General features: G+C 40.4%; 1 protein-coding gene across 11 annotated transcripts in view; it reads right to left on the bottom strand.

Annotated features, from left to right (window-relative positions):
• Positions 1-14457, bottom strand: part of DMD (dystrophin) — a gene marked incomplete at its 3' end in the record, with an annotated part of 1946774 nt that overhangs the window by 62980 nt on the left and 1869337 nt on the right. For all 11 annotated transcript variants that reach the window (XM_081125527.1, XM_081125528.1, XM_081125524.1 and 8 more), the window contains one exon: positions 12980-13137. In XM_081125527.1, coding sequence (XP_080981653.1) covers positions 12980-13137 — 158 coding nt within the window. The remainder of the gene's footprint in view (positions 1-12979; positions 13138-14457) is intronic.

Here is a 14457-nt window from a genome sequence, read left to right as displayed (position 1 = left end):
AATCTCCTGCTCCACTGATCTCGAAACTGACCTTATCAAAATGACCCTTTGTAGCTGGGAACAAACCATTACCGAAAGGCAGTAAACGGAAAAGCACTACTCATTTATTCCTATTTAAAACACGGGTTGATGGATGCTTAATCCGAACCTATGCATTTTTTTCTGACTTAGGTTTAAATGATAGTTTGTTTAATGATGGATTCAAAGACATGCTGCAGAGTAAGAATTCAAGCCTGATACAGAAAGTGTAATACAGCAGACAGCTTCCATTCATTCTGGAAGACAAAAAATAAAAATAAATAAAATAAAATAATAAAATAAAATAATAAAATAAATAAAAGAAAATAATAAAATATAATAAAATAATAAAATAAAATAAATAAAATAAAATAAAAATCTGACTGTGAGTCAGCAACAAATGTAGGTGCAAAACGAAAGAATGGAAGGAAATACCACGTATGTGAGGCATTACTAAAGGCACAGCAAGCATAGCATGAGGAAGTGATCTCATTACCCCCAGCGCTGTTCAAATCCTTCTTAGAAAACTGCGTCCAGTTCTAAAGGCTACAGCTGACCCAGAGCTTGGGGAAGGCTTGGCAGAAAGGCACGGCGATAATTAAAGGGGTTGAAAGACCTCTGAGAACAGCTTAAGAGAACTGAGATTATTTAGCCATGGAAAAAACCAAACAAAACACAAGCAAGAAAGAGTAGCTGAAGGGGTGATTTAATGACAGTTTTCGATTATGCAAGGAGCTCTCGCACAGGGGCCTGCGACCAGCTGTTCAATCTCTCCACTGAGGGCACAACACGAAGAAACAGGCTTAAGCAGCACGAAGAATTCAGGCTGCAACTCACACGGAAGAATGGCCCGACGCGGAAAGTTGTTGAGGCATTAGTGGGAATTACCAAGGGAAGCTACAGACGCTTCTCCCCTCTCAAAATCCTAGACATTCCCCTGTGCTTCAAGGCTGGAAATGCTCAAGGTCCTTCCTAGCTCCCAAGACACAAGATCCATCATGTGGGCTCCTCTCAAACTGCTCGCCTATGCCAAGTGACAGCACCGAAGACAGGGCATCGGGATTCACTCTCTCACTGTTTCCATCTTTCATTTTTACCACAAACCATCCTAGACCCTAGTTACTTTCCCTCTCCCTTTGTCTGGCAAGAAAGAAAGAGAGAATTAAAAATCAGGCAAGCTTCTATAAAGACCTAACTGAACTAGAACTTCGAAAAATCCAGCTCAAGTTACATTTTGATCATTCTAGAAAAAATAAATATGGACAGAGTGGAATGGTAGGAAGTTGTTCAGGTCAAAAGACAGGTACAATGGCAATGGACTGAGGCCATCCTCGTAGGTGCCTTATTTGCTGACATACATAGAGACCTTGGATTTCTTCTCTTGGTGTCAAGGATGACCTTGCCCGCACCCCTAAATGCCGTTTTTTAACCATCTAAGCAAAAACTTAGATGCCATTTAGCCCTAGGTTGTTTTTCTATTTCTTACTTTAGGTAATATCTCCTTTTTTCTCTTCTGTGGCATGCACACACGAAAAGCAGAGCTATGGCCTAGGAGCAACTCTCCCCCCGAGCATGGAGACTAGGGGCCGGAATCAGCTGGTATCACTGCCTATCCATTACAGCACACTGCACAGCTGCTTTCTACAAATGTCATCTTAACAAGGTGCAAAAGATAGTTAAAGGAACCCCAATACCTGCGATTTCTAGCCGAAGGATGCAATTACCAATATAATAATCTCAAAGGACATTATGGGGCAGGTCTGGGGTCAGGGGATTTGCCAGGGTTCAGAATAACTTTTGGGTTTCTTACACGTTGTGTTTCCCATCAATTCTTAGGCACTAAAGGACCAGGCCCAAAACAGCTGCCAGGGGGTCAACTGAAATACATACTTTTCTCTTAGGATATGCGTTCAAGGCCACAGAAGAAGTGTGATGGTAAGATTTCTCAGCGAGCCCCGCATCCCAGCTACCACACACATATACAGCTTATTTTTAAGAGAAGGCACCAGGCATCTCAATTGTGAGGTTTTTAACCATGTCAATATTTTAAAAAACTGGGGGGGAAATAGCATAGTGAGAAGTAAACATGTAGGAGATTGTATTCAGTAGTTCTCAGGTGATGAAACGGAACTAGTGTCCTGGAAACAAGACTTGCCTAAAGCTCCTCAGTTTCCCCCTAGGTTGCAGGTTATTTAAAGACAAGAGCTGTGTTTCTACAGTCTCCAAAAAAGTTTGGGGAATTGAGAAATGGGCAGGAGTTAAGGAGAAATGTGATCACAGTACATATTTATAATATCTAAATGAGCTTAAAATGAAAAAAAAAAAAAAAAACCAAAACACCAAACTAGTCATCCTGAAGATCGGAAAACAATGTAACTCAGAAGGGTTGTCTAAGGAATTGAAGCCAAAATAAGTACATTCTTGAGCTGCCCAAAGTTTACTTTGAAATAGTTTTTTAAGTAAATGTCTAGTTTGTCTGTTACGGTATCACACACAAAAGGCTAACACTGTAGTCTATTTCTAGATCTGGAGGGTATGTTTAGAATATAGGAATACTCCAAGTTCATACTGGGGGCCTTGGAGGGAACCCCATAGGCGGGCAGCCATGCTCTAGGTCAGCGGTTCTCAACCAGGGACAATTCTGTACCCCAGAAAACATATGACAGTGTCTGGAGACATTTCTGGTTGTCACAGCTGGGGAAGGGGTTGCTACTAGTGTCTAGGAGATAGAGGCCAGGATCCTGCTAAATGTCCAGCAATGCACTGAACAGCCCCCCACAACAAAGAATTATCCGGGCCAAGGTGCCAGCAGCGCCAAGATTGAGAAACCCCGCCCTGATGTGAACACCCTACATGACCACGGTTCATCTGTCCAAACCAAGACACCACCATGGCTACGTGACTATCACTAAACCCCAGACTTCCCTGGGAGCCCTGGAGGGCACCCAGTAGGTGGGCCGCCTGTCATCCGCCACAGCACAGAAACCGAGAAGCTCTGATGGGCCTGTTCAGCTGCTGACGCTCTGAGAGGAAGGCCACGCTGCTTAGGAGACTGTGAATTGAGGAGAAAAGGGCCTGATGGAAAAACACCCCCAACCAAGCCGGCAGGTACAAGGGAAACATGCTCAAATCACAGAGCCCAACTTGCAATTAAGCTGCCTCTCAAACAGACAACTCCATGCAGTGTATATTAGGACAAACAGTAGAAATGTATGTAATTGTGCAAATCACTATCCCACACGAGGTAAGGCAGGTTGGTTTTCATTTTATTTAGTAGAGTTCCTGCCCATTTCGAGGAAAAACAATTTTGAAAAACAGATTTTTTTAAACAAGGTTAATCTCTTCTTCTCAGCGTTTTCATTTGCTGTTCTCACTGGTAAAACGTTCCTTCAAAAAGCCAAATAACCACTGCACTGTCGTTGCCACCGTTAATAAGTAATGGCATCAGTAGCCGACAGCCCAACATTTCTGGCCCCGACTGTAAAGAGCCCCAGTGTTTGGAAAGATCTGCTGAATTTAAATGGATCAAAACTATTTTGTGAATTGCAGTCTGTACACAAAGATTTAAAACTACAAATAGGACAGGCAGTTCCTGACTGTTCCCTGAGCTGTCGTTACAATTTCTTTAGCAACCTCTAAATCTACCAAGGGCATCAGTGGAATATTTCACATAAGAGAGAAGCGATGCACATAAAAGGAGGGCCAAGAACAAGTTGTAAAGAATATTAATGGCTCTTCTTCCAAACAGTCCCAATTTTTATGAAAATCAAATGAGTGATAAAAAAAAAAAATCTATGAGACTATGCGAAACCTGCATGTAACAAATAAACCAGAGGGAAGGTGGCATTTTGATCCTGTTAGACACAAGATACTGGCGTTTTTACCTTTGAGGTGCTAAGAAAACTATAGTCGGACACAAGGAATCATTTCTATGAGGTTCCACACGTTTTCTCACATCCTGCTACTTCTATTTGGAGAACAGCTGGTCTCATGTGCAAGGCCACACTATTTGCACAAGACTGTTTTCTGTATCTCATATCTCAGTTATAAGAGTTGTAACCTAGAAGATCAAGTACGACTTTTCTGATAACAACCAAGCTTTGAAATAAGTACAGTAATGCATGTCCCTTTCCAATGTCCATGTTCCATTTATAACATTTACCATATAATCAAAGAAACTTGGGATAAAGTGTTTAACTTTATGTTACAGATGAAAAAAGGCTCAAAGAGGTTAAGGAAATGGCTCAAGATTATCTACTATTTTGATACTAAAAATATGTATGCTTAAAGTAGTCTTAAGAAGGTTAAGACAAAAGTGATTTCCTATGGGAACGTACAGGCTGATTTCCAAAATCTTTTGAATATTTAACCTGTTTGAGGGTGCTAGAGGCTCTAATATCTAAGTAAGGCCTGGCTGGGACAATGCCCAGCTACCAAATCTTGAACTAAATTCTACGCTGACCTACTGAGAGCTATATGAAGGTACAAGTGAATTTTCAGAAACTACTGTGATAAATGCATACTCCTATCTCCCCTGATCGCCTCCTTTCCCCCTTCTTTTTGGCATTATGTTTCCTTCCTCCTAAGGTTACATGCTGTGGCATATATGAGCCACGTGGTCTGATAGGTGTGGGTGAAGATAAACTGAGGTAACAAAAAAGAAAAAAAAAAAAAGAAAATCCTATGAGCTTCTCAATCCTCATTAGCACACAGCTCATGTTATATGATTAGGTCAACTTGTCACTCCCACAAGACTTGGTTAATATGGAAACACACTTATCAGACATGTCTACATTGCTATGGGGAAAAAGGACAGTCTGTGGTGATAATAAAAAAAAGAGGGGAGCCCTAGCCAGTTTGGCTCAGTGGTGAGAGTCGACCCTCGGACTGAAGGCTCCTGGGTTTGATTCCGGTCAAGGGCATGTACCTCGGTTGTAGGCTCGATCCCCAGCCCCACTTGGGCATGTGCAGGAGGCAACCAATCTGTGTGTCTCTCTTACATTGATCTCTCTCTCTCCCCCCCCCACACCCACCCACACACTTCCCTCCATCCCTCCCTTCCACTCTCTAAAAATCAGTGGAAAAAATATCTTGAGGTGAGGATTTAAAAAAAAACAAAACCCTTACGACAGAGGACCCCATGTGCTCTCCCTCCCAGAAGGACGCCTGTGCCTTTACCTTCCCTCTTCCCTAAGGCGCATTACCTTTACCTCCCTCACTCCCAAGCTCCAAGGGACCTTCCCTTGCCTCTATAACCTGTTTTCTAAGCCTATTTCTTTTACGAATTGCTTTGTCTATCTCTGTGATTTTCTAAATAAATGTTCTCTTATAGTTGGAGTCTTGGCTCTGAATTCTTTCCTAGCCAGAACCCAAGTACCGAGGTTGCAGAACCCAAGTCTGGTCAGACCCCACCAGTCTAATACCTGGTGCTGTTCCTGCCTCTACCAACAGGGCAAAACACTAACCATGGGTTATACAGATGTACAAGCCAAATGGGGGTTCATTATCCTATCCTTTCTACCCTTCTTTATGATTGAAATTTTTCCAAAATGAAACACTGGTTGAAACCATTGGGTAAGGCAGGCGAGAGGGTAAGAATGACTTTCATCACTGTGAAAGGGGAGGGGGAAATGACATTAACGTCAATGGGATAAAATGTGAAAAGCTCCTTAGTATTAGTTTTCTCAGAAAATACAAAGCTCACATCACACTACTGACTTTCCTCACTGTTCTCTTAGCTTCATTGTTCTGAAAGCATCCCCTCATAAATTGAGCCTAGATGTGCTTTTCCCAGATACCTAAATGTGAATTTTCAGCCATAAAAATAAGTTTAAGGATCACCACATTCACGGAAATTTTTCTTGTTTGAAATAGGAATTGAGAGGTCAAGAGTTGCATTCATTAGACAAGAAGTAAAAGGCTTCCTAGAGCTGCTGTCTTGGGTAGAAATCAAGTATTTTATTTAGAGTTCTGAAGATAATGGCAAGTTGGAGGCCAGCAGTCACTGATCTAAATATTAATCAGGATTCTGAATCGCCCATTAAAGATAAAATCAGCCCAAACAATAACACGTGATGACTATCCACTCTTCATTTACATGTTCAAGGACAACTGTTCCGACCTCAGGCACTCCACTCTACCTGACTAATAAACCAATTAACACCATGTCTCCAGGGAATGAAAGCACAATTTCTAAATTTATGCAGTTCCACAAATATACTCAATGTTATTAATTTATGCTAAAGAGTTCTTATTTAACAGTAAAGTTTCACATATAAATGGTAAAGCACATATATCTGTAGATAATCATGGAACATACTTTCTCAAGTATGAGTCAGGACACATTATGCTAAAGTACGATACATACTATTAACTCTTCTACTATTGCCTCCTACAATCATTTAAAATTCAGTTCAGGAAAAAGCAAAAGTATAGGAACAGAAAACAGAGGAGTAGTTTCCAGAGATTGGGAGCAGGTAGGATGACAGTAAAACAAGTGAATACAGTATATAATTTTAGTGGTGGTGGAAATGTTCTGTGCCTTGATTGTAGTGGTGGTGACACAATTACATGCATTTGTCTAAACTCATAAAACTGAACACCAGAATAAACTTTAACTTATGGTTTTTTCGTAGCTTTTAAAAAAGCAAGATAGAAAAAAATTTAATATATTTTATCAAATGCCAAAAACCACACACCCCAAACAAAAAACTCTAGCTTTAAGATTAGAGAATTAAGACACACTAAGGCCCCGGATAAACAGATAAGGGTATTATCTGTTTGTTCCAGGAGGAAGTTTTATACTTCCCTTAATCTTAAATAATCTTTGCAGAAAGAGCTTTCTTTTTAAAAAAATCCAATTTACAAACCAGTGACAAACATGGGAAAAAGGAAAACAGTAAAAGTTGAACTCACAGTTCCTTGTTTCCATGAACTTTTTGTGTAAATTTCTATGTAAATTAGAATTAATGGTGAACTGCTGAAAGGGAATCCAGAATAGTCTTCCAACTAAAGGGATGGCTCTCAAAAATTTTTTTTCATTAGCACCTTCTGCCTCAACTTTTGTAGAAAATGGGGGAAGACAGAAAGGAAAGGAGGAGGAAAATTTGGCCATAACAATGATGTACAACTTCATAAGGTTAAGGAGGGAAAACAGAATGACATGTGCTTTTCCTTAGCAGTAAGTGTATGAATGAAACAGGTTTCAACTACAACACAAAGTTATTTCAAAATACTGATGAAGAAAGTATCTATCACTCCACATTGAGAAGTTAACCACACAAGCTATAATAACTTAAATTGATAATTATGAAGCTAAACCCACCACAGCTTATAACTTTTCAAAAAACCTGGTAATTGAAAATCAATAGTCAACTCAAGACAATGCTGATAATACTCTAATAAAAGGTGAAAATTGGCAGGAATTTTGTAATGAGAAATGAATATGCTATACTTATATAAAGCTACCCATATTAATCTTAGTAAATGTTAAACTCAGCTTATTACTCTAATCTGATTTTTCTCCCAAAATTAGAGCTTGCATGTTAATGGTTTTTTTTAGTATACTTTACAGTTCAGCAGTTTCAATTCCTGTGTGAACCTAAGGAGCAGCCTGACCTCAAGACCCTGGCTAATGCCAAGTGCCCAGACACAGGAATCCAGATGGCCAACTCAAGGATGCTGACCATGAAAATCCATATTGGGACCAGCAAGGCCACTGCCTGCATGTCCACAGCCCTTCCCCTGATCTCTTTGTTCTGCCTTCCCTCTCCTTCCTTATAAAAACCCCTGCCTGCACTGAGATGTTAAGATGGGCTTTGGGATGAGAGTCTCTCATCTTCTCAGGTGGCCAGTACTTGAATAAACAACTTTCCTTTTTCACCAGCACCTGTCTCACGAGCTTGGCTTTCGTTGCAGCAGGCAGCCGACTCTGGGTTCTGTTACAATTCTAACTAACTGTCCATAAGCAGGCTGGGTAGGAGCTTGGTGATGCAACCTGTTTATGATATCAAATTGTAGTAACTTAACTAATATCATAGTTACTAATGAGTATCCATCAATCAAGAGGGGTGTAAAAAGAATGTCTCTGGAACTATAGGAATCATATTCTGATTACTGAACAAAAAGCCAGAGAAAACCTAATCAAAGTGGAATTTTGGTGAGCTATTTTAAAGACAGAAAATATAAAATGTGATCAATTTACATGGGGATTGCTGTCAAACTGCTTAAAAAATGTCCTGGTATGGTATTTTAACACTTGTAAAGAAAACAAAATCTTAAGAGTCTCTAAAATCTAATCTACAGATGCTTGGTTATTGATAGAAAGGATTGTTAACCTTGGTGGGATATTCTCATGTTACAATCCACTTTAGATAATCATAGCTAACACTCAGGGAGCACTACTATGTATATTCCCACCACAACTCTAAGTGCTCTGTCTCTATTGGCTCATTTAACCTCAAGAGCTTAGGGGCCAGGAAGGTCAAGAAACATGCCCAAGGTTGTACACCCAGCAAATAGTAGAGCTGGGATTTGAACCCAGGCAGATGGTTTCAGGGCCTATGCACTTAACCACTCTGCTACTCACTACTCCAGGTATTCTGGAATGATTTATTATTTATATATGATATACACACACACATCACACATACATATATACACTAAGTTGTCCTCCCTTATCCACAGTTTCACTTTCTATGGTTTCAGTTACCTGAGATCAACCATGGTTTAAAAATATTACATGGGAAATTTCAGAAACAATTCAGAAGTTTTAAACTGTGCACCAAAACCTCATGCCTTCCCTTCCTGAACGTGAATCATTCCTTTGTCCAGCGTCTCCATGCTGTATATGCTTCCCACCCGTCAGTCACTTAGTAGCCATCTTGGTTATCAGATCAGTCGTTGTGGTATCACAGTGCTTGCATTCAAGTAACCCTTACTTTATTGTTACAATTGTTCTATTTTATTATCAGTTTTTGTTGTTAATTTCTTACTGTGCCTAATTTATAAATTAAACCTTATCACAGGTGTGTATGTATACCAAAAAAGAGGAATAATAGGATTCGGTACTCTTCTGTGGTTTCAGGGGGGTCTTGGAATGAATTCCTGTGGATAAGGGGGGACTACTGTATATACTGTATATACTTGTTCTCAACAGTTGAGACTGGAATTTATTCTCATATCTGCATCATTCTATATTACAGCAACTGTGCACAGATGATATTCATTTTTGTCATATGAATATAAAAATTCAGAAGAGAGATGAAAAAGCAACTTATTCATTTTGAATGCATGAATACAACAGGAGGCAGAAAACAGATGTAAAATAAACAGATTTTGACACCGAAGCTCTTGTAGGTGAAGCACATTTCATATAAAGTTGGCATCTCAATTCTATCTAAACAATAAAGTCCTTAAAATGTTTACAGAAGAAAATATTACAAAGACTACCATGGGGAGGGGGTATTTCTCAGGCACTTGCCAGATACTAATTTACAGATACATGACTCTCTTCCAGAGTCACAAGTGTAACATTTTCTCTCTTAAAAGGAAATAGTATTTGGTTTCATTTGAAGGCAGACCAGATACCTGCAACTGTGATGACAGTGTTTTAAATACAGACCATGGGGTGGGGTGGGGGGGAGTGTGTGTGTGTGTGTGTGTTGGGGTTGGGGTAGAGGTGCTCATTTATCCGCATCATCCTACTATAACCTAAAATTCCCCTACGGGATCACACTAACATTTTCTTCAGTCCAGTATTTGAACTTGTGAAAGCCATCCATTTCTACTCAGATGGTTCAGCAGAAGGAAACATGGCTCGGAACAGAGGGAACTTGGGCCTGATGTCTAGTTCTGATATGATATGATTGCAGGATGTAGAATATATTCATTCTACCTCTCTGGGCTTCAGTTTTCTCATGTGAAAAAGGAGAGATGAGATGTAAGATTTGATTTGGGGTAGTGAACCCAAAAAAACAATATACAGATGATATATTATAGAACTGTGCACCTGAAACCTATATAATTTTATTAACCAATGTCACCCCAATAAATTCAATAAAAGAGACACATTTTTTTTAAAAAAAGGAGAGAAGTAGACAATCTCCAGGGTTGCTTCGTGCAGACTGTGTGATTCATTGCCAGGGCAGGCCTGGCCTTATTGGGGTCATAAGGATCAATCTGCTCTGTGAACAGAGATGTTTCCATGGAACATGAAAGAGGAACAACCCGATGATACATTCATTGAATCTGTTATTTCCAAAACAAACTTGTTTCAAAACTTTACTTCTACTACTGCCCAAAGGAGTCAATTTCCCACTAAATGTGTTGACTGCCGTATGCTTCTAATGTAGAAACACATCCTGTTGCCTCATTTAATATCAATGAACATACCACTGTCAAATCCATAAATATACAGTGATTTTTCCTTTTCAATATCCACAGATATAACTACATTTCCTGGCTTAATGGATAACTTCTTCATGAACCTATACTGATTTTTAAATAAGCAAAACATTTCATTTGGATTTGATACTGATTTCCTTTCCTCTCTCTTTTAAAAGAGTTTTTGGGGTGTATTTTGCATTTTCTTTGATTAAGGTAAAATACACACACCATAAGATTTACTATCTTAACCATTATAAGTGGACAGTTCAGTGGCATGAAATACATTCATACTGTTGTGCAACGATCACCACCATGTGTCTCCAGAACGGAGGGATATGGGTTGAGGAAACCTTTAAAAGACCATCCAGCAAGCATGGCACATGAAAACATGCCTCTCCCTTCCTACCCCCTCCAGGCCCTCACATGACTCAGAAGCTAACTGAACCAACTTGAACTGTACTAACTGAACCAACTAGAAGTAAGGCCTCTGGTTGGTGACAAGAAAACAAAGGAAAAGGGAAAGGACTATGCTACGGAGTCAAGTTCTCCTGCAATGCAGGGAAGGCATCTCTAGGAGAGACGAGCGCTAGACCAGCATTTCCTCGGGATGCTGGAAACAGCTGCCTTTGAGCACAAGCTCGCCGAAGGACCCAGCCGGGCCCCACTCCCAAGGTCTTACACGTCAAAGGGCAGGGGGCATTTTCACTCGGGTTCTCTTTCCCTGCGGCAGGTAACACATTTCAGGCCTGCCGCACAGTGAAAGGCAAGGTGAGTGCCAGGGCACCTGGCTGAGGAAAGGCATGCAGGGCCAGGATGTCAATTCTGAAGACAGCATTCACAATGGGTCTGTTCAACCCGACTGCGAATTACTACCAAGCTGAGACGATCCCCAAGTCTAAGAAATAGAAACCTCGCCTGGCTCTGCGCATTCAAAATGTGCACAGTGTTGCACTAGAAACACCCAATGTGCCAACATTCAACTTCTTAAAATAAGGATTCCTCCTTCCCATTCCCCCAACTCTCCTATGTTCCCTGTTTTGTTGTGGCATCCCATATCCTAGCAGGGACCCAGGATGGACGCCTGTTACCTCACCTTGGCAACATGGGGTTTAGGGGTGCCAACTCTCCATGCAATCAAAAATCTGCATATAACTTTTGACTCCCCCAAAACATAACTACTAATAGGCTATTGTTGAGCACAAGCCTTACCAATAACATAAACAGTCAACACACACATACTTTTTATATGTATTATATACTATATTCTTATAATACAGTAAGCTAGAGAAAAGATAATGTTATTACGAAAGTCATATGGAAGAGATAATACATTTACAGTATTTATTTAAAAAAAATCCACATTTCAGTGGACCCACGCAATTCAAACCCATGATATTCATGGGTCAACTACAGTATCAAAAAGTGCATTATTTGGGAATGAGATGGTAAATGGGGAGCGGGGAGGAATGGGGATGCTGGACTGGAAATCAAACTATTCCACCAGCTGAGAAATTTTAGGGGCACAGACAAATTGTTTATCGACTTAACAATAGCACAGCTGATGTGGCTCAACGGTTGAACCTCGATCTAGGATCCAGGAGATTGTGGTTCAATTCCTGGTCAGGGCACATGCCTGGGTTGCAGGTTTGATGCCAGGCCCCGGTCTGGGAACACGCTTGAGGCAACCAATCGATGTGTCTCTCTCACATCAATGTTTCTCTCTCTCTCTCTCTCTCTCTCTCTCTCTCTCTCTCTCTCTCTCCCCCCCTCCCCCCTTCCCTCTTTCCCTCCCTCCTTCCCACTCTCTCTAAAATTCAATGGAAAAAACATCCTCACTCCTTGGGTGAAGATTAACAAAAAACAGAGCTAAATGCATGAAGATGTTCATTGCGCCACTACTCACCTTATAAAAAAACAGGAACAATCTACATGCCTGTCAGTGGAGGGCTCCGGCATTTGGAAGAAGAGGGTGTTTCTGGGGGCACTGATCATGGCGTGGCAAAGGCAGTGGGGCAGGTTAAGAAAGAGAATGGACAGGACTGTGTTGAGCTAGTGATGGGCATTTGCAGGGGGCACAAACTTCTGACCTTGTGGTAAGACTATGGGAAGGCCTTGGAGAGGTGGAGAAATGTCAAAGATACAAAAGGAAAACTTTTTTTAAATGATAGCTATGTCAACTAGTTACCAACAGCCATCGAAGGGAGGCTATAATGATATGATTAGGTAAATATAAAAAACTAAGAGATTCACCTACAAACATCTTTTTCTTATACACAAAGGACTTCTATGTCTCGAAGTTTATTTCCTCTCTTGCTGAAGCACAGACTCCTGTCCCTCACAGCACCTTAGTAACTGTGACCTCCCAGCTGTAGATGGACATTTCTTTCCTTTGCACTGTCCCCTCTCCCCCAAAACCCAGAGTTCCAGAAGCCATTGCCTAAAAGAGGTTTCAAATATCAAAAAGTCCCCTATCTACCTGCCTATAGAAGAGCTATGTGATAAAGTTCTGTGTTTTAAAAATTAATATCTAAAATATAAAACAATAAATATGTTTTTAAGAAGGTGAATGACTTACAAATTGGAAGCAGCTTCTGACACTCGGCTCAATGTTACTGCCCCCAAAGGATGCAACTTCACCCAACTGTCTTGGGATTTGGATGGAATCATGCAGGAGGAGGCCCAGCCGGCGCTGGTCACAAAATCCTGTTGAACTTGCCACTTGCTTGAAAAGGTCTACAAAAGGAAGAGAATTGGAACGGTCAAAAAGTAGCCCCAAGTAGATGCTAGCAGAACCTAATGGCCAACTCAGTTCCAGTAGCAATTCTCGAGAGTGGCCAATATTCCCAGGGAGGGGTTACCTTTACTATATGTTAATCTAGACATGTAATATTTTTATGGATGAACTACAGCCCTTAAGAAATGAATTTACATACAATCTCGACACCTGAATTTTTCCTAAGCCAGAACATAATCCTTTGGGGAATATGTTATATATAGGACATAACTACAATAATAAAATAACTGTGTCAGCATTAAGAACCATATAACTAGCTCGAAGCACCATCCCCTTCAGACATCAGAGGTTCCAAAATGTCCCAAAATTGGGACTTCTTTATGAATCCATAAGATCATTGAGTTTCTTGAATGTGTTCCCACAGGATGCTGTATATATCACTACGTTGTCTGTGATTCAATAGGTGGCTGTCTTTTTGGCGGAAGAATGACATCTCCTTGAGAGCAGGGACCATATCTTGGTCAACCATGTGCCACAAGTGTCCAGAATAGAATAGTAGTACCTGTGGATAGCAGGTGCCCAATACAGTGGGTTCACAGAATGAATGAACATACCGAACACTTGCAACATATTTTGCTCTCAGAAGTAAAATCATTTTAATCATACCTTATATTCAAATAAAAGTTGCCCCAAAAATTAAATCCAAGAAAGCTTTTCCTACTCATAAGCACTTTAAACTGTAAAAAATTGAATATTTTAACGAGACATCTAAGATGGCAATAACCAAAATGAAACTGCACACACTACTTTTACCCTCTCTTTAACACACACACACACACACACACGAATTTTTCAAAATTATGAATTAGTTTCAAATATCCCAATTTGAAGTTAATATTTTTGTTTCACCAGCCTCAAAACACATTCCCTCTTAGTAGTTATTTGAAACACAGGCTTGAAGCTCCCCTGATGATTTAATTTAGTATTACAATGTGCTGGTACAATACCAGGAGAAGGTTAGATTATAAACTAACCTATAATAAGTATATTTAAAAAGGAAAAAACCGCCTGGCTGGTGTTGCTCAGTGGTTGAGCATCTACCTACGAACCAGGAGATCAGGGTTTGCTCCCCAGTCAGGGCACAGGCCCGGGTTGCGGGCTCGATCCCCAGCAGGGGGCGTGCAGGAGGCAGCCGATCAATGACTCTCATCATTGTCTCTCTCCCCTGCTCCCTTCCTCTCTCTGAGATCAATGAAAACATGTAAAAAAAGTAAAAAAATAAAAGGAAAAAAACCCACAGAAAAATTTTATTTTATCCA

The sequence above is a fragment of the Miniopterus schreibersii genome, assembly GCF_964146895.1.
Source record: "Miniopterus schreibersii genome assembly, chromosome: X".
NCBI lineage: Eukaryota > Metazoa > Chordata > Mammalia > Chiroptera > Miniopteridae > Miniopterus > Miniopterus schreibersii.
The sequence above is the reverse complement of the archived record's forward strand: the minus strand, read 5'-3'. Positions and strand labels throughout refer to the sequence as shown.